This window comes from Electrophorus electricus, chromosome 26 (genome assembly GCF_013358815.1).
Source record: "Electrophorus electricus isolate fEleEle1 chromosome 26, fEleEle1.pri, whole genome shotgun sequence".
NCBI lineage: Eukaryota > Metazoa > Chordata > Actinopteri > Gymnotiformes > Gymnotidae > Electrophorus > Electrophorus electricus.
In genome coordinates this window covers 8,538,259-8,559,015 of record NC_049560.1, presented here as the reverse complement: position 1 = coordinate 8,559,015, position 20,757 = coordinate 8,538,259, and the positions used below count along the sequence as shown (strand labels likewise).

The window sequence follows — 20,757 nt, the reverse complement described above, 5'->3', positions numbered from 1 at the left end:
GAATGCGAGGCCTTGATACTTGACTCAGACAATTACGGTCACTGTGTTAAAATCAGACACACATTCGTCCTGGAGTAACAAAGATAGAAATGTTTGTAATGGATATAACTTCTTTATAGGCTACTGATCAGTGAAATGGAGGAGACTCAGATCCTAAAGATCTAGCACTGTCAAAACAAAGCACCTCGTCAGACATGACGTGCGGCCTTACAGAGGGTCTTAGGTTACAGTAAAATACGACCACCACAAGAGCAGAAAATCTCTATGTCTTTGTTCCACAGTTGTCGTGGGGATATAAATATCTGGCCAGCATTTTATTACGATCACGGTGGCGCACGCGAGCTCAACGCCTGCAGGGCAGCTGCCGTCAAAAATATAGCGGGACTAAGCAACGCAGCGATGCCGTTAAATCGCTAAATTCTAGAATAGAGATTAGATTTAGGACTTCTTCAGAGTGAAGGTTGGAGTGCAACCTTCAACCTTCACCCATCGGGGGCGGAGCCTCTACCGCCACACATGCCACGTGACTATCTTAAGTGGAGGACACAAACAGATTGATCACACAGCTCCACGACCTCACAAGACCTCGCGGGACTCGGGACCTCGCGGGATTCGAATGTGACGTGCTCGTTTCTCTAACCCGCATGTTCCACCCACAACTTTTGCTCAGCACAACCCTCCGGCGCGTGGCCGGCACGGAGACACAGAAACGCATCCGAAGCCAGACCACAGGTGTGATGAAGGCGAAGGCGAGGTGCTCTGAGGAAGGCTTACCCCATCCACAACCCTGCCGCTCTCCTTCCAGCTCACGCCCCCTGCGGGCGAACGCCGCGTGCTCCAGGTCACCTTGTAGTGGTGGAGGGGCAGGTCAGCACGGGCGGGGGGGTCCCAGCGTAGCTGTACGCCCACAGTGCCTTCGCCGAGCACGGTGTTGTTGCCCACCCGGGGGTTCTGTGGCGGCTCAGGAGGAAACGGGTCTGGAAGAAAGGAAGGGGTTTCAGACCACCGAGTACGGCCCCCAGGTCTGCTCCGGGGAGACGGTCCAGGAGATAGACAAACCAAACACCTGAAGGAACAGCTGATGTGAAATATCACTTTAGCTCACTAAGGACAGAAAACTGAGTCATGTGTTAGATTCTGCTCTAACACCTTTAGCAGGTTATAGGAGCCATTAAGATTTGACAAGATAATTGAAAAAATTTAAATGATTAATTTACATTTTTAATTCAATTATGTAAATTAAATGCACAGGAGTTATCAGGAGAACAATAAGAAAATGTTTGTGAACATATAGCAATAAGAAAATGTTTGTGAACATATAGCAGAATTGTAAGTAAATATTACAAAGGACAGCTGCAGAGAGTGGGTGTGGCCTTTCAGGTGGTGGGTGTGGCCTTTCATATGCTGGCATGGCCTATGGTCATTCTGTCCTTCTGTAACACTGCTTTCATGTTTCATGGCTGCAGGCGGATCGTTTACACAAGCTTGCACCACCACTCAGCAGGCCAACGTGTGTGTACGTATGTGAGTGCGCCTGAGTGTGTGTGCGTGAATGTGTGTGTCTATGTGAATATGCATTTGTCTGTGTGTACGTGTCTGTGTATGCATGTGTGTTGTGAGTGTGTGTGTATGTGTGTGCGCATGTGTGTGTGTGTGTGTGTGTGTGTGTGTGTGTGTGTGTGAGTGCTGGAGTCTTATTGGGACGGATGTGATGAATAAGGATTTACATTTTTGCTGGGTGGGTGTATACCACAAAACAGCTAAACCGGAGCTGTAGATGTAATGTTGCCTAAACACACACATCACACACACATAACACACACATCACACACTATACACAACACACACACACACACACTACACACAACACACACACACAGCCATAATAGCCTCAATCTGCTCCTCTTTCTCCAGCAGACAGACTCCAATACAATGGGAAGCTGTAAGCCACACAACGCACACCACACACAACACACACACCACACACAACACAAAGATACATAAAACACACACAACAAACACCACACAAACATACACCGCACACAACACAAACATACACAACACATACACCGCACTCACACACAACACAAACATACACAACACACACACCACACACAACACAAAGATACATAAAACACACACAACAAACACCACACAAACATACACTGCACACAACACAAACATACACAACACATACACCGCACTCACACACAACACAAACATACACAACACACAACACAAACATACACAACAAACACACCACACTCACACACAACACAAACATACACAACACACACACCACACTCACACACAACACACACACCACACACACCCACACACCACACACACACACACACACACACACACACACCCACACACCACACACACACACACACAACACACACTACGGCACTGTTCCACTGTGCTGACATACATTTCATCTGAACAAAACTGTAAATGTGAGAACACAATATATAATGATTAAATGTTCATATTTTAACATGAAGTTCAGAAAACATCACTGTGTTCATCTTCTAAGACACTCTAGCCCTTAGATGGGATACCCAGAGAACAGGTTCTTAGCACAGGCTGGAGGGTCTGTGGTGCTCAGTCACCCGCCGGTTTCAAACATTTCATTTGTAAAGAAAAAACATCAGTGGCCAGTGAACCTGATTTCCACTGGGCAGGAGAGAGGCAGTATTAGTATTAGTACTGTACACACATACACACACACACACAGGCAGTATTAGATACTGTACACACACAGAGAGAGGCAGTATTAGATACTGTACACACACACACACACACACACACACACACACACACACAGGCAGTTTTAGATACTGTACACACACAGAGAGAGGCAGTATTAGATACTGTGCTGTTGCTACTCCTGGGTTTGCTACTCCCAGGTTAGATATCCCTGGGTTAGCTACTCCTGGGTTAGCTACTCCTGGGTTAGCTACTCCCGGGTTAGATACTCCCGGGTTAGCTACTCCTGGGTTAGCTACTCCTAGGTTAGCTACTCCCGGGTTTGCTACTCCCGGGTTAGCTACTCCTGGGTTAGCTACTCCTAGGTTAGCTACTCCTAGGTTAGCTACTCCCGGGTTAGATACTCCCGGGTTAGCTACTCCGGGGTTAGCTACTCTTGGGTTTGCTACTCCCGGGTTAGCTACTCCAGGGTTAGATACTTCCATGTTTGCTACTCCCGGGTTAGCTACTCCTGGGTCAGATATCCGCGGTTTAGCTACTCCAGGGTTAAATATTCCTGGGTTTGCTACTCCCGGGTTAGATACTCCCGAGTTAGATACTCCTGGGTTTGCTAATCCTTCACTGCTCTATCCCCACTAAAACCGCGGCTCTGTCCTGTACCGGGGAACAACCCCCAAAACATACCTGCTCTGAGGTCACAGGCAGACAGCTGTCACCCAGATTTAATTCCCCGCGGAGTCTCTAAGCCTCGGGGGGAGATGCTTTCATCTCCAGGTTTCCTTGAGCGAAAGCAGCTAGGCTTATGACCTCTGACCTTCATCATTCCACATGCACCATCCCACCCCTATGGCAATTCGATGAATACTGAATGTTTTGTGACCCAAGGGAAGCCACATGGTGGAAACGGCTCTCCAAACTGTCTAAAGAAACCCACACTCACTGCGGGCGTGGTAATCTTTAAAGAGAAGAGATTTGACTCCAGTCATCACTGCCAGTGTATTCAGTGTTGTTACGGAACGCTCGCCTCCCGTGAGTCACGTGGTTTGGCCCGCCACGTGCAGTGGAAGGGCTGTGTTTGTAACCACACCTGCATCTTGTTCGTCTCAATGTATATAAACCCGTGTTAAAGTGTGCAGGGTGTTGGTTATTGTCGACGTAACGTGTGGAAGTGACATAGTCAATGTTCATTGTATTAGTGTTCACCGTACGTGTTTAATGTTAATCGTTTCTTGTTTGTATCAATCGTGAGTGATTCTTGTGAGTGCCGTTAGAGTTTCATGTTAAATGTGAATAAATGTTCATCCCAGTCAGTGGAGTCTGTGCGTCCTGCCCCTCACCCTGTGGCACTCGGTCCACCACGCGTTACACGTGTTACCTCAGTCTGTCATATTTATGTATTCAGTGTTTCCTCAGTCTGTCATATTTATATATTCAGTGTTTCCTCAGTCTGTCATATTTATATATTCAGTGTTTCCTCAGTCTGTCATATTTATGTATTCAGTGTTTCCTCAGTCTGTCATATTTATGTATTCAGTGTTTCCTCAGTCTGTCATATTTATGTATTCAGTGTTTCCTCAGTCTGTCATATTTATGTATTCAGTGTTTCCTCAGTCTGTCATATTTATGTATTCAGTGTTTCCTCAGTCTGTCATATTTATATATTCAGTGTTACCTCAGTCTGTCATATTTATGTATTCAGTGTTTCCTCAGTCTGTCATATTTATGTATTCAGTGTTTCCTCAGTCTGTCATATTTATGTATTCAGTGTTTCCTCAGTCTGTCATATTTATGTATTCAGTGTTTCCTCAGTCTGTCATATTTATGTATTCAGTGTTTCCTCAGTCTGTCATATTTATATAATCAGTGTTTCCTCAGTCTGTCATATTTATGTATTCAGTGTTTCCTCAGTCTGTCATATTTATGTATTCAGTGTTTCCTCAGTCTGTCATATTTATATAATCAGTGTTTCCTCAGTCTGTATGTCATATTTTGGGCTTTGCCATTCGATAGACTGTTTTGTAACTTTGCCACATCAGGCACCCCTGTGTTCATGAGCCATATCCTTCAGAAACATGACTAAGCCAGAAATTATAATTATATACATTTAATAAAACATTATATACATTTAACAAAATAAATGATGGCTACTAAAATATAAGAATGCTTTCAAAACCAAAACAGCCCCCAAAAGGCAACCCCAATCCTGAGCTCTCTCTCACTCTCACTGACCCCCTACTCTCTCTCTCTCTCTCTCTCTCTCTCTCTCTCTCTCTCTCTCACTCTATTTCTCCTTCTCATTTCACTCTCTCTGCTATTTGTCTGCTGTAAACATATAGTTCAATCCAGTGAAGTCCATATATATTTAACATACATATTTAAAATTCCAAAAATTCTACATTTATTTATATAGCACTTTTTACAATGGATGTTGTCACAAAGCAGCTTTACAAATGTCCAAGTCCAAGCCCCCAGTGATCAAGCCAAGCGGGACAGTGGCAAGGAAAACCTCCCTAGAGGAAGAAACCTTGAGAGGAACCACGACTCAAAGGGGCCCATCCTCCTCTGGCCGATGTATTTAACGTTCATATTTGCCGTCTGAGACGGGCCATTGCCAGATAGTGTATGTAGGTGTGTTTGTGGTTTGAACTTGTGAGAGCTGACTGGAGGGGAACATACAGACCTCAGTACAGACTCAGCACTAAAACCCACCACAACACACTCAGCACTGAGCCAGCACCGTGTCCACTAACCCCGATCACAACAGACTCGCGTATCTGCATCAAAGCACCATGAAAATGCAGAAAGCCCTGCTAAGCAGCCTTGCCCAGGGATTTATCCAAAAGGGGTCCGTGGCTCACCTCTGGTGGAAGAGAAGTGCTTGCTGGGCGTGGTGAAGCCCCGGGTTCCATGGCTGTTGACCGCGCAGACCCGGAACTGGTACCACCGGTGGAGGCACACGTCCTTCAGCACGGCCCGGTCCTCCATGGTCTGGTGAAAGAGGTGGCAGAGTAGATTTAATTAAGACAATTCAGATGAAAGAACTCTGCCTGCTGATAAGAGGATCTGTACTGACAGCTTCATCTCCTGTGGAGGGACCGTTTAATACAGTCCGATGACAAGTGCTGCCTAAGTGTTCCTATCCATTACGCCACACTTCCTGTTGAAAGAAAAGCGGACAATGAACTGTTTGTTTTAAAAGTCTCTTGATCTTTTCGTCTGAATTTCACGACCCCGGGCAGACAGGGCTTCAGGCTCTGTGCTTGACCAGGCAGCCAGTGGCCATAACAGTGAATACAGGACCATGGCGGTCTCAGGCTTTCACCAGAGGCAGTGTGTGTCACAAAAAGGGCATAAAACATATTTTTTGGCCAAACACATGTCATTTTATGGCACTTAGCTGACACTTTTATCCAAAGCAACTTGCAATTATGACTGAACATAACCTGAGGGTTAAGGGTGTTGCTTAGGGACTTAACAGTGGCATTTGAACCAGCAACCCTCTGATTACAAATCAAGTACCGTAACCACTGAGCTACCACTGCTCAGATTAAAGGTTAATCAAACAGTAGAGATGAATCTAACAGTGTAGAGATGAATCAAACAGTAGACAGGAATCCAACAGTGTAGAGATGAATCAAACAATAGAGATGAATCAGTTGTTTGTCAGATTTGTCTCTACAAACCATGAACTGACTGGTGGGCTTTTCCAGAGCAAATTACATGTTAGACTACAATAGTGGATGACTGAGTTATATGAATAATTATGAACAAAACCTCTCTATGTAGATGTATCTTAAAAAGACAAATATACAATGATAATCTCAGAGGGTTTACCACACGATGCTAGGCACAGGTGGTCCTGAACAGAAAAAAACACTCACTCTGCTCACTCTGGGCCAGAGGTTAACCTGCACCAGAGCTATGAGCCTGCACAGTCTGGACCTTCTGAGATAGCCCTGGTGTTTTTGTCTTCTGGAAGAAGGAAAGTGTGGAGACTAAACCTCACAAGTCAGTGCTCGGCCACGCGTCTGAGGTCACTGGCACCATGGCCACGTCTGGCTGCCAGTCCCACTGATGACGTGATGTCTGACAGAAGCAGCAGGACGAATCCTGAACGGTTTTACAAGCAAACACCTAACATGACATGTTGATTTTCCATTCACATGTCCAATTACTTTTGGCCACCTTAAGAATAAAGAAGCTCTGACTTCTGACAGCTGCGGAAGTTCTTTAAAAGCTATGTGAGCTGTGACAAGTTCTGAAGGTGTTCCAAAACCTTCTGAAATGAGGGCTTTACATTTACATTTCCTGCATGTGTCAGATTGTCTGCTCTGACATCTCCATCAAATCCCCCTCCTCGTGAGACTACAACAGGGCTAAAGCCCTGGCTGGAGTAGAAAGAAGACAGTCCAAATAAAAAGAATAGGGTTTTTTGGTTTTAATATAAGTGCATAATTAAGGTTCTGATGTGCTTTAGAAACAGTGTGAACTGTGAAAGAGTCTACTGCTCTAACTTACTGTTCTTTAACTAACTTTCCAACAACCCTAAGTATCTGTCATTAAACGCAAAATGAAGATTTTGTGTTTCAGTAATGACACATACGTTACTGTATATCTTGTCGTGATTGGTATAGCAACAACTCTTCCGTATGGGACCAATAACAGCTTGGGCAGGTCTCCTAAACACTACACTTACCCCTGTAACATACTTCAGATTGTAAGATTCTGTGGATAAGAGTGTCTGCCAAATGCATAAATGTAACATCTTTTCAGATGTGGGAGAGAACGTGTGTGTTTTTAAAGAGAGAAACCTTTTGGAAACGTGGTGTGAACATGAGCTGCTACACCAGGCCGGATTTCAGCGTCTGGCAGGTGTCCAGATTGGCAGCACTATGTGTTTTTAGGGGTTGGGCTGAACATTCTACATCACGGATCATACAGCTCATGCTAACGGACCGTTTAAGTGTGTAATTACCCTCGCTGAGCCATGCAGGACTCAATGAGAGTATATGCTAGTTTTTCTTCTATTAGCATAGCCATTAACTCTGGGAAATGTTTATCCCAGCATGCAAACAAAAAACAAAAAAACAGAGCACCCGAACGATGTCTCAGTGGGGCCAAAACACGCGAGCGCCTCTGGGGGAGGAAAGCTACCGTGCTGATCCAGTGAGAGTTTTTGGGACTGTGAAGCCTGTGGTTTTTGGGAAGCTCGGCCCAGTGCCGTGCTGCTAGGCCCGTACCATCAGAACGGTGTGCCAGGGTGAGGCGTCGTCCTCACTGGGGTGAATCCCATCATTCCATCTTTTCTGCAGTATATACAGCACTGCCTCCATAGACACATTGAACTTGGACATCCAGGACACCTGCACGTGGCCATGCTGGTCTTCCACAAAGGTCATGTCTTTCCTCGGCCTCAGTGGGACACCTGGGACACCAGAAAGAAACAGACTGGTACACGGCCTGGTAAACAGACTGGTAAACATAGAGGTATATAGACTGGTAAACAGACAGGTATACAGACTGGTAAACAAGACTGGTAAACATAGAGGTATACGGACTGGTAAACAGATTGGTAAATGGGAACTGGTAAACAGACAGGTAAACTTAATGGTAAACACGTCCTTAAATGTCACATTTGTGCACAGAAGAATTGCTGAATACGTGACAGTAAATCCTGCTACTGATGTAAACTTACAGTATAACAGTAAAATGGCTTGTTAAAGCCCAAAGCATTCTGACCTGAACCTAAAGAACAGGGTTATTTCATGGACAAACACCTTCAACAAAATATTCAGATTTGCCATAAAATGTTGGGTTGTGTCCCTTGGAACTTAAATCATTCATTCTTGTCCATGAAAAAGAATTATTTCAGCAGAAATATTGAAAGCTGTGATCCAGAGGCGAAGCACAGGAGGCTCTGCACGTTAAAACGGATTTAACCCGACTCAGCTGAACCCCAGCTGTGTCCCAGGCAGCTTGTCCTACCTTTGTAAAGGCTGGCAGGAGCCTGGCAGGTGTGGCCACAGGTGTTGGAGCAGCACTTCCTGGAGGCGGAGCACTCCCGGTCGGAGCTGCAGCTCTCCACACAGGCTGCCGCGAAGCCCGAGGCCCTCTGGGGTGAGGGGCACTCACCTTGCTTATGGGACTGCAGCAACAGCAGAAACTCCGCGCTGGTAATGCACTCGTGGTGCTTCTTCCAGAAGGGTGAGAGAGCGAGAGAGAGAGAGAGAGAGAGAGAGAGAGAGAGACAGAGACAGACAGAGACAGAGAGAGAGAGATCAGATGGCCCACTGGTTAAGAGCAGTCTGTCATCCAGGCTCCTGAGTCAGAGCTGCTGGGAGATTGTAATGTCTCACACGTTCCTGAGACAGAGCTGCTGGGAGATTGTAATGTCTCACACGTTCCTGAGACAGAGCTGCTGTGAGACTGTAACGTCTCACACGTTCCTGAGACAGAGCTGCTAGGAGATTGTAATGTCTCACACGTTCCTGAGACAGAGCTGCTGTGAGACTGTAATGTCTCACACGTTCCTGAGACAATGCTGCTGGAAGATTGAAATGTCTCACAGACATTTCCAGAGACAGAGACAGAGCTGCTGGGAGAATGTAATGTCTCACACGTTCCTGAAACTGTAATGTGTCACATACTGCCGAGACAGAGCTCCACTATGAGTTTATAAAATCTCGTATGCTCCCAAGACACAGCTGCGGTGTGAGCTCATAATGTCTCACATGCTAGTGAGACAGAGCTCCACTGTGAGCTTGTAAAGTCTCAGACTTTCCTGAGACTGAGCTGCCGTGAGCTCATAATGTCTCACACGCTACTGTCAATGCTGCTATTGCGTTGCTTCAAGTCTGAAATAAACTCTGTGGCACACAGTTTGTGCTCACAGAGACCACGACACTGGATGACTATTGACCGACACTCTCTGGAAAGAGTTTGTTTGCAAAACACCTCCAGGAATGACTTAACACTTCTCCTACTGATGCAAGGCAGATGTTTCTTCCATTAGGTGAACCACAGAGCTGGGGAAACACCAAAGCACCCTGATGCTTGTTTCGAAAACTTTCTGCCTAAAATGTAACACCACAGTACTTATGATCCATGCGGTATAAGGTGAAGGAGGTTAATACAAGTGAGATTCAATTCCCCATTTCTTTCTTTCTCTGTCTCAATCACACACACACACACGCATGCGCACACACACACTCTCATGCACGCCAACCATGTTTTCTTTTTCCTGTTTTTAGCCGCCCCAAATCACCCAAACAGACCAATGATCAGAGGGACGAGCTTACCTCACAGACCTTATGAGAAAGCGCGCTTCTTCTTTCCCATAATTCCTTGCACGGTTGTAGGCACTGCAGATAAACAAACAAACAAACAAACAAAAAACGAGCTGAGAACGGCACATAACCTTTAAAATTGCCCCAGCTAGAGAGCAAAAGGAACTGGCACCAAATAAGGCACGCCTGGTTACAGCACCAGATTTGCCAGGAGACTTTTTATGACTGTGCACTACGTAGCTGATTAATTACAAAGAGTGTCAAATGTCAAGGAACACAGAAAACTAATTCAATGTATTATCCTGAACCCACCGGTTTAAGCTGCTTTGTATTGATATACTACATTTTACATGTTAAAACCAAATCAACCTCAGAAACCGTGTTATGCACTTTAAAATAAACCTATTTTGTTATACTGCTAAAGGCATATCCAGGCCTCGCTTCTGCCCTACACCCAACACTAGAATACCCAACACTAGAATACCCAACACTAGAATACCCAGACTACTCCAGAAACCAGGCTGCCTTATTGTCTGATGTAGTTTAGAACATCAGTCAGCTTTACATGGTAGATCTGAGTGTCACTCCCAGTCAAGGGTGTGTGTGGTAAACGTGTTTAGTCTCAGCTGTCCTGTGTGTTCACTCTTCAGAAGACTACAGTCGTCCCGGCTTCGGTACCCTCTAATCCATCAAAGCAGTCATCTCCCAGAGAGACCAGTCATCTCCCAGAGAGACCAGTCATCTCCCAGAGAGCCCAGCTCAGCCCTCCGCCTCTCTACACCAAGCCGGACTCAGTCACGTCTCTGCAGTCCGAACGTAGCATTAAGACATCTGGTGTGGGTTATCCGATGGATTATTCTGACATCTGCCACCATCTATTCTCCCCTCAGGAAAAGACGGCTTTCCCTTGCTGGGACCTGTATAGGCCCGTCTGCTGGAACATGACTGGGGGGGTGTGTGTGTGTGTGTGGGGGGGGGGGGATCATGCCTCACCACAAAAATCACCACAACAAACGTGTAAATGAGATGAATCCACCATGCTGAGTCCTGGCACGCTGCAAAATAGAGGTGTGAAAGCACACGTGGAGGAATTCCAATCTGAATGTACACAGTAATCATTTTCTAAGAAATGTCACAGATTTCACCATTTTAAGGATTTACTCATGTAACTCTGAGTTGTCAGTTGTTCTTTGTGTGGGGTTCTGAGGCTGAGAGCTGTGAGCCTGTGGTTTGCATTTGAGGGCTTTTTGGGTTTCATGTTTACAAAGATAGAAAAGTTATTTTTCTGTAGGGACATTTTCTTCAAGTCTACAGTGTATCTTTCACTGGAAAACCAAAACCTTTCCATTAGGTTCCTCACTGTAAGGGAAGTGGAACGTGAACGTATAACGATAGTAATGTTTCACCTTAGTACTACTATCAATGGAAAATCCCCAATGGGATTAAGAGTGTATAAGAGTGTATAAGTGTGTGTAAGTGAGTACGTGCAGGTGTGTGTACATTTGTGTGTATGAACAAGTGAATGCATGTGTGTGTGTGTGTGTGTGCGTGTGTGTTTGTGTGTGTGTGTGTGTTTGTGTGTGCGTGTGTGTGTATGTATAAATGAATGAGTGAATATATGTTTATGTGAGTAAATAAATCATTGTGTGAATGAATGATTGAATATACATGTTTGTATGTGAGTGCATAAATTAGTGTGTGTGTGTGTGTGTGTGTGTGTGTGTGTGTGTGTGTGTATTTGAATGAATGAGGACACGTGTGTATGTGAGTGAGTGAATACATTCATGTGTGTGTGTGTGTGTGAGAGAGAGAGCATGTATGAGCATCTGGTGCACTGTAGAGGCTACTCCAGCCACTGCACGGATCAGCTCTGTTTAACAACTGCTGACAGCCTCCCTGGGTCACCTTCGCGCCCCACACCTCACAACGGAAACCACCCCCCCTCTCCACTAACACACTACACGCTCCGAACACACAGCGTCTGCGAGCCATCAAGGTGACAACATTCTTCTGAGGGTGTGGTAATGGACTGGGAGGCTGGAGGCAAAACAAAGACCTGGACAGAAGACCTGGACTCCATAACAATGTTTCCTCTGCTGCACAACTCCCATCAAGCTCCCCTATCCATCAAATCTAGACAGACATTCAGTGCATAATCTGCCTCTGACCAAGCTTATCAGTGACCTCTACTTCAGGAACCCACTGCAGGGTGATGAACGGCAGACCAGGTCCCGTAAGTAGAAAAAATGAGAGGGCGTCTAAACAAACTACAGTCTAAACAAATTCAGTTAGCGCTAAACACATTTGCTGCTATTTTAGTGATCCAGTATAGGAAATAACGCTACATTACATGTTTAAAACGTAAATTACACTCTCCAGTACAACTCCTCAAGGCTTGTATGATGTCTGTAACACTCCGTTTCCATGGCAAAGGCCATGGGTGCATGTCGCGTTTAACCTGAGTGTTTATATGAAGGCCACCACACAGGGATGGGGTCGGCTTCCTCTGCTGGTCTTCGTCACACTCTGCCTGTCCAGAATTCAGACGTGCTCAACCTCAGAACAAAGCTGGCTCTCTGCCCTCGCCAGGCTGTGCTGACAGGCTTCAGACAGACCGCTGCAGTGGGATCTTTTGTGCTTGTTGAAATCCACTTAATCTTCCTCGACAGAGAGAAAACGCAGACACAGAGGAGGTGGTTGTGATAAAACTGCTCTAACCACGGTGTATGGAGAACATCTTTTTGTGACATTTCAAATGGTTGATCACATTTGGGAGAAAAATATGCATTTGTAAATATAATAATGGAATTAAATGGAAAATTGAGTTGCCGTAGCTATTTTTTCTCTGCAAAACGTGCTAAATGTGCAAAAAGTGCTAAATGTGCTAAACTTGCTAAAGGTAGTAACATTCACTTGGCTGCCCTCCCTTCAGAATTTCCACTGTGGCAGCAGCTAATAACTAAATTCAGGCTGGTGAAGGCAGTCAGGAATTTAACTGAATGCTAACTACAGATGAGAGGTACTAACTACAGACGAGTGGCACCAACGACAGGCAAGTGGCACTAACTACAGACGAGTGGCACCAACTACAGGCAAGTGGCACCAACTACAGACGAGTGGCACCAACTACAGGCAAGTGGCACTAACTACAGATGAGTGGCACCAACTACAGACGAGTGGCACCAACTACAGGCAAGTGGCACTAACTACAGACGAGTGGCACCAACTACAGACGAGTGGCACCAACTACAGACGAGTGGCACCAACTACAGGCAAGTGGCACTAACTACAGATGAGTGGCACCAACTACAGACGAGTGGCACTAACTACAGGCAAGTGGCACTAACTACAGACGAGTGGCACCAACTACAGGCAAGTGGCACTAACTACAGATGAGTGGCACCAACTACAGACGAGTGGCACCAACTACAGGCAAGTGGCACTAACTACAGACGAGTGGCACCAACTACAGGCAAGTGGCACTAACTACAGACGAGTGGCACCAACTACAGACGAGTGGCACCAACTACAGACGAGTGGCACCAACTACAGGCAAGTGGCACTAACTACAGATGAGTGGCACCAACTACAGACGAGTGGCACCAACTACAGGCAAGTGGCACTAACTACAGATGAGAGGTACTAACTACAGACGAGTGGCACCAACGACAGGCAAGTGGCACTAACTACAGACGAGTGGCACCAACTACAGGCAAGTGGCACTAACTACAGACGAGTGGCACCAACTACAGGCAAGTGGCACTAACTACAGACGAGTGGCACCAACTACAGACGAGTGGCACCAACTACAGACGAGTGGCACTAACATAAGCCTTCCTGCTATCCCTCCTGTCCCTACAACTCCACCCCTCTCATACTCCACTCCTCTCAAACTCCACCCCTCTCACACTCCACCACTCCACCACTATCACATTCCACCACTATCACACTCCACTCCCTTACTCCACCTCTCACACTCTACCCCTTTCACTCTCCACCCCCTCACACTCCACCACTCCACCACTATCACTCTCCATCCCTCTCACACTCCACCACTCCACCACTATCACTCTCCACCCCTTTAATACTCCACCACTCTCATACTCCAACACTGTCACTCTCCACTCCTCTCACTCTCCACCACTCCACCACTATCACACTCCACCCCTCACTCTCCACCACTATCACACTCCACCCCTCTCACTCTCCACCCCTCTCATACTCCACCCCTCTCTCTCCACCCATCATTCTCACTCTTCTCTCATTCAGGCTCATTCTGGTTGGGCAGGACCTTGCAATCCTGGTGAGATTGCACCTGACGGAATACTGTGCCATGGAATACAACATATAACAGAATATATCTGAATATAACATCCTTGTTGATGTAACAGCAATATCACATCTTTGTTTTGGTAGCAGGAATATAACATGTTTGCTTTAGTGTACAGGAATATCACGTTTGTTTTGGTAATACAAATATCACATCTTTGTTTTGGTAACAGGAATATCACATGTTTGTTTTGGTAAGAGGAGCTCTTTCTCAGCTCACTGGATGAGTGCATGTGCGGATCAGTGCACGTGTGACACCTGTCGCTCTGCTGTCTCTAGATCTGTTTCTGGACTGCTACCCACAGTGGGTGACATTTTTTAAATATTTTCTTGACATTGTGGAATTTAGCTAAGGTGGCAGTCTATAAATCAGGGGAAGTAATACAACGCCCTGCTCTGACTTCAACACTATATGGTGCATTTCTCATGCTAACATATGTGAAACAGAAGATGCGCTACAGGGAAGCTAATAGATCATTCAATGGCTCAGAACGTGTGGAGATGTTTCAACCGCTACAAGAGTGACACACACACACACACACACACACACACACACACACACTCACTCACTCACTCACACTGGTGAGTTCCAGCAGAAGCGAAAATCAACATGACCTCCAAGGGTCATAAATGTGCTAGTGTTTAAGACTGGCCTCTCTGGACAGTAGCCCTCAACCATGATGGATGAGTAACGTCACGGCCTTCATTCTTGCTTTTAGACATCTATATGGTGTCAGTTGGAGTTGTAACCCTCCCGTTTCTAGCCCCTGACTTTTCCGCTGTTGCCCATGTTACCCCGTGAAAGGACGTATTCCCATAGCTTAGCCCAAAAACGCAACGTAGATCTGGGGCTGGAAGACATTACCAGCAATATGGAAAACCTGTCACAAAGATAAAAGCGTGCTGTAAAACAGACAGTCAACACAGGCACGGGTCGTCTCAAAGCCAAGCAGAACGTCTGTCCTCACCTCTTCTACACTCACTTTCACACACATGGTCACTACTGGCTCGTGACAGGTTCACCTTCCCATGAATCTACGCCATCCACTGTGAAAGCGCGAAAGCACCTTTCATCATTTTAATTATTTACAGCTCTGCGTTCACATAGACTTTATACTCCACGGCTACATACACCCTGGCAAAAAGAACCTGCTCACGCGTTTCTTTCCACTGTATGACACTAGTGCAGATTTCAGCATGAAGATCATCTAATAGTAGCCAGTACTGCTGTAGAAGTGCTAACGTGTAGAAGTGTTAACAGGTAGAAGTGCCAACGTGTAGAAGTGCTAACGTGTAGAGGTGCTAACGTGTAGAAGTGCTAACGTGTAGAGGTGTTAACGTGTAGAAGTGCTAACGTGTAGAAGTGTTAACAAGTAGAAGTGCTAACGTGTAGAAGTGCTAACCGGTTTGTTTGTAAGTCAGCTGTTGGATCTTAGTAGCTGGTTTCCAAATCAGTGGCACAAGTAGAGGACCAGCCTGACCTGCCCGTGAACTCATCCAGAACACCCAGCAGGGTTTATTTATTTGCCCTTCACATTTGTTTACATTGCAGGGGGAAGCGTTCTGCAATCCAGTCTGGCCAGCAGCGCCAGGCATTAGCAGCAGTTAGAGAAACAGTCTCTGTCAGCCATCTGCCCGATACCTTACAGAGTTCTCGTACAGGCAGATCCACTGAGGCCTGCCTCAAATTCCTAAATCCAAAACAAAGTCTAACAATTCATTTAAACAAAACCACAACCCTAGCACCAAAGTAAATCCCTCACAGTAACCTACGGACCACAAAATGTCCAAAACGTCTTGTAACGGCGCTGGATCCTGACAACACTTGTTCTGTTTGGACACATTCTGAAACGTCACTCAGGTGGATGAACTGACTTCTGGCTCTTTTCCCTTCTAGACTGATCTAATAGCAGGAGCACTGGACCAAAAACACAGTCTTCCCTTCTTTGGCCTCCCACAGCGTCACAGATGTGAATGAGGTTACTTTGGACTTAGATAGCTGCAGTTTAATGTTACCATCATAAAGTTAAGACAAGGTCCTGCATTTTTGAATCTCAGGAAACAAAACTCATAGCTGGAGCATATAATGGGCATATAAAGGGGGTGAGACTTTATTATATAAGATATATTTAAGATAATAATAGATAAGAATATACAATGAACAACACAGACTTTTAACTACAGGCATAAAGTCTGTGCTTTCAGATTCCTGAAGTTTAGAACTGGCATGCATGCCTCAGACACACCAAACCATGTGTGAGGACTGGTTTTTACCTTCTGCTAAAGGGACCTCTGAACACACCAACCACATGAATTTAGGTTTAAAATCTGGATGAAGATTTATAACTGTATTAAAATGCAAATAAGTCATTCAAAGCAGGGTGGAAGAAATGTACAATTCCTCAAGAAAACGTAAGCAATAAAGCAATAGAAAACCACTGCGCCTTCGTGGCTTGCCTGGAGATTGAGAGATTGTGTTGTAGCTCAGCTAAACAAACAATGTAATGGAAACGCAGCCAAGAAAAATGGAATAAACTGCCTCGACCAACAGGAAACATCATGAACCAGGTTTATCCAAAATAAATACCAAAATATGGATTCTCCAGACATAAAATGTTTGTAGTATATACAATTCATAATTCATATCTTCTAATTAGAAATTTGACATTCAATAACATCATTATGTATCAGACAGCAGAGGCCTGACTTTCTGTAAGGTCATTTCAAATTTGTGAATAAATAATAAAACATCGCAGAAATAGATGAGCATGTCATAGTAATAATGCTGCTCTGTGCTCCACCAGTGTAAGAAATCAACGCTCAGCTACATAAGGTTTTGTTTGGACATAAACCATCCACTAGCTCACTATCTGAGGATCTGGTGTCTTTGTGCTTAACCGTATTAATTTTACCTGAAAAGTGTAAGATTCTCCATAATGCAACATCTTTCATGCAAAACAGGAAGCATTGTGAAGTTCCACAACTGTCCAGGAAATGTGGGCCACTTTGGAAAAACCTTTACAGGTAAGATGCAACTCGCAAACTAGGACAACCTGGTTATTAAGGTGCCACACGGGACAACAACTGAAGTGGAAAACACCCACTGCTCACTGGCCTTTAAAACAGCAGTTAGCAGAAGAAAACAATTCATGCCTGTCTACTGTGAGAACAGCTTGGGTGTTCTTCAGGTCTGCAAAACATTCACTGTTGCATAGGACATGAGAGTGTGTGCGTGTGTGTGTGCGTGTGTGTGTGTGTGTGTGTGTCTGCATGCGTGCGCGCGTGTGTGTGTGTGTGTGTGTGCGTGTGCGTGCGTGCGTGTGTGTGTGAGTGTGCGTGTGTGTGTGCGCGTGTGTGCGTGTGTGTGTGCGTGTGTGTGTGTGTGCGTGTGTGTGTGTGTGAGAGCGAGACAGAGAGAGAGAGAGATCTAGCTCATATCAGGTGTCCATAGGCCACACACAAGACACTGCAAACAAGTTGCCTAAGGGTGAGACACTAAGAGTGAGGTAAACTCAAGCCTGTTAAAAGGGTGAGACACTGAGACTGAGGTAAACTCAAGCCTGTTAAAAGGGTGAGACACTGAGACTGAGGTAAACTCAGTGGTAGTGGGGAGAGGTAGCTCCATGCTTAAGGTACCTGACCAGAACGGTTGCCAGTTCAATCCCCACTGCTGCCAAGTTGTCACTGTTGGGTCCCTGAGCAAGACCCTCAATTACTCAAGTTGTATTCAGTCATAAATGTAAGTCCCTTTGGATGAAAGTGTCAGATAAATGCAATAAATGTAACATGCATGTAAACCCTATCCTGTTAAGAGGATGAGACACTGAGACCGAGGTAAATGCTGTCCTGTTAAGAGTAACATATCTTTTACATAACATATCTTTTATTGTAAAATATATTTTACAACATGTAAAAGGCACATGATGTCCTTTTATTCAGCGCATGTACAACATGTTTTACTTCCCGATCTCAAGGTTGGTGAACTAGCCAATTATCCTGATAATTATATCGTCAAACACGAGACCTTTTGAGAAAACATTTAGCCTAAATGCACTAAAAGCTTCTCTGATCACAAAAAGTACAACCATAAAAGTGGAAGATTGCTGGGTCCCCAGAGGCCACAGATGTCCTGGCATTCCCAGCGGGGTTGGAAGACGACTCACAATGTGCTCAGCTGGAGAGAGACCCTAGAGGGATGACCACACACGGAGTGACCCCTGCCCACTGCTCTGCCGATTCAGCTCACTGACCAGACCATGGGTCATGCACTCAAGGCTCACCTGCTGAAATGGTGGGGGGGGGGGGGGGATACATGCCTCTCCATCCACAAGCCTGGGGTGAGGTTTGGGTTGGGAGGGAGGGGTTTGGGGATCTTCAGCTGACTCTAGGCCCTTTCTTAAAACCACAGGCTCTCAGAAGGGCTTCTGTGGAGGTTAATCCAGGTCTAGAAATGAAGGAGTGATGTTCTAAAAGAAGCAAGGGACACCAGCTGAAGGAGAGGAGAGGGGATCCCCTTTACATCAGAGGAGAGTGGATCCCCTTTACATCAGAGGAGAGGGGATCCCCTTTACATCAGAGGAGAGGGGAACCCCTTTACATCAGAGGAGAGTGGATCCCCTTTACATCAGAGGAGAGGGGATCCCCTTTACATCAGTGATCTAAATATCTTCTAAAACGCAGCTTAAAGACAGAAAGCATGAAAGGGCTACCAAAACCAGGCTGTATATCAGCAGCACGGAGAAATACAATGTTTAAGATGATAGCGGGAGGTCCAGGTCCAACCTTGCGGTGAACAAATGGGGTTACATTTCTAGGGCTCTTTGTGAGAAGCCCCACAGCCCCGGATGTGAAACGAACCTCCTTATTTTCATAAGGAGCGCAACATTTACTTTACCTGTTATTAGGTACGGTGGGAGAATCACCTCCATCTGAAAGCAATTAGAACAGCCCGAGTGCTTGGTGTGAGAAGTATAGCTGCAGCTCTCTCAGTCTCTGTCATTATTAATGAGTTAAACATGTTTACTGGCTGCTTACAGAGCAGCTAGTGCTATGTGTCACTTCAAACTCCGTCAGGGTCACCCAGTACGGCCTGCCTGGTTCTCTAAGGAACCTGACTGTCGACTCTTCGGGTGGCGTCGCTCACACCGTAGAAAGATGAAGCGTATGTCATTTTACTAAAGTCACTGTCCAGGGAGAAAGGGGGAGATGGCTGGTTCTCCAGGCACAAAGGAGTGGCGACTGGTTTTCCAGTGGCTGGTTCTCCAGTGGCTTGTTCTACAGAGCACTGCTAACTTGCCAGAGTCCATTTCAAGCAAAGCATGTTTTTAAAGTTTTAAAAGCACCTTTTGGTGGAATTCTTGGGTGGAGGAGTACTGCACTAACAATTTCCCACAATTCTCTCCTCATTTTATTGTTATTACTTTCTGAGACATTCTCTTATAAAAAAAAAAAAAAAAAACAACCCACCAGGCATTTGCACATAAAAGTCCCTTACACCACAGTCCCAGACAATAGAGGACTCTGTGTAGACTGTATAAGAGGTTATCTGCAGTGAAAAGGGTTTAAACTGAAACTATCCTATCTAAAAGTATTGGCATCTGAAGAAAATAAACTAAATGAATGAAACTAAATTAAATGAATCGATCCGCTCTATGAACTTGTTAAAGCTGTAGGAAGGTAAATTTACTGGCAATACTGCATTAACCCTGACCCTTGACCTTTGGAAAACTACTTATCCAAGCCAGCATTACATGGAACACAATAAATACACTGTTCTTGTCGTATTGGGTTTACAGTAGCCTTCAGTCACGGCTCAGAGTACATACATGGCATGTGGTTTATAGAAAGGCAATGACCTTTTGCCCTTTGCCCATAAACAACTGAAATTGGCGTTTTAGCCTATGGAGTTGGGTAGAAGGCAGTAGAGGAGCTTTCTAGGCCATGGCAATAAAGAGGGGTCAAGGATCAGTGTGAAACTTAACATTCTTACCTGAGAACATCTTCTGTGATTTTCACACCAGCCCAGAACTTCATCACTCTGTAAAAGAGGGAGGACATTCGGTTCAAAACTTAATTCTGCAAAAAACGTTTATTTCTGTCTCGTCGCCCCCCGTGATCTCCTGCCGTGTGTCACACAGACGCTGCCACTCTGCTGTCTGCCATTCTCTGCAATGCTCCTGAAGTATATTTAGTACTCTGGTCTGCAGCCTTGCTTTGCCGAGACCAGAACGGTTTCCAGCGTGGGTTAGCGTACCAAGCACGGGTGAATCAGACAGGGCCACCGCCCGCACGGCAATGCTGAAGCCTCCGGCGAACGCCAACACCCAACCACGCAGACTCCCGGAACAGCGGTGGTCAGGAATTAAGCATGACTGATCAGGCTAAGGATAGTGAGACGTGTGTGCGTGTTTGGACTCAGAGTCTCCTTTCG

General features: G+C 45.5%; 1 protein-coding gene across 4 annotated transcripts in view; it reads right to left on the bottom strand.

The window, feature by feature from the left end:
• The window catches only part of anos1b (anosmin 1b), a 33,075-nt gene that overhangs the window by 6,604 nt on the left and 5,714 nt on the right, over window positions 1-20,757 (bottom strand). For 3 of the 4 annotated variants that reach the window (XM_026996364.2, XM_035523097.1, XM_026996375.2), the window contains exons 2-7: window positions 20,317-20,364; window positions 10,011-10,073; window positions 8,698-8,905; window positions 7,953-8,137; window positions 5,571-5,700; window positions 775-977 (exon numbers count right to left, since the gene is read on the bottom strand). In XM_026996364.2, coding sequence (XP_026852165.2) covers window positions 775-977; window positions 5,571-5,700; window positions 7,953-8,137; window positions 8,698-8,905; window positions 10,011-10,073; window positions 20,317-20,364 — 837 coding nt within the window. The remainder of the gene's footprint in view (window positions 1-774; window positions 978-5,570; window positions 5,701-7,952; window positions 8,138-8,697; window positions 8,906-10,010; window positions 10,074-20,316; window positions 20,365-20,757) is intronic. The other variant, XM_026996371.2, reaches the window with a different exon arrangement.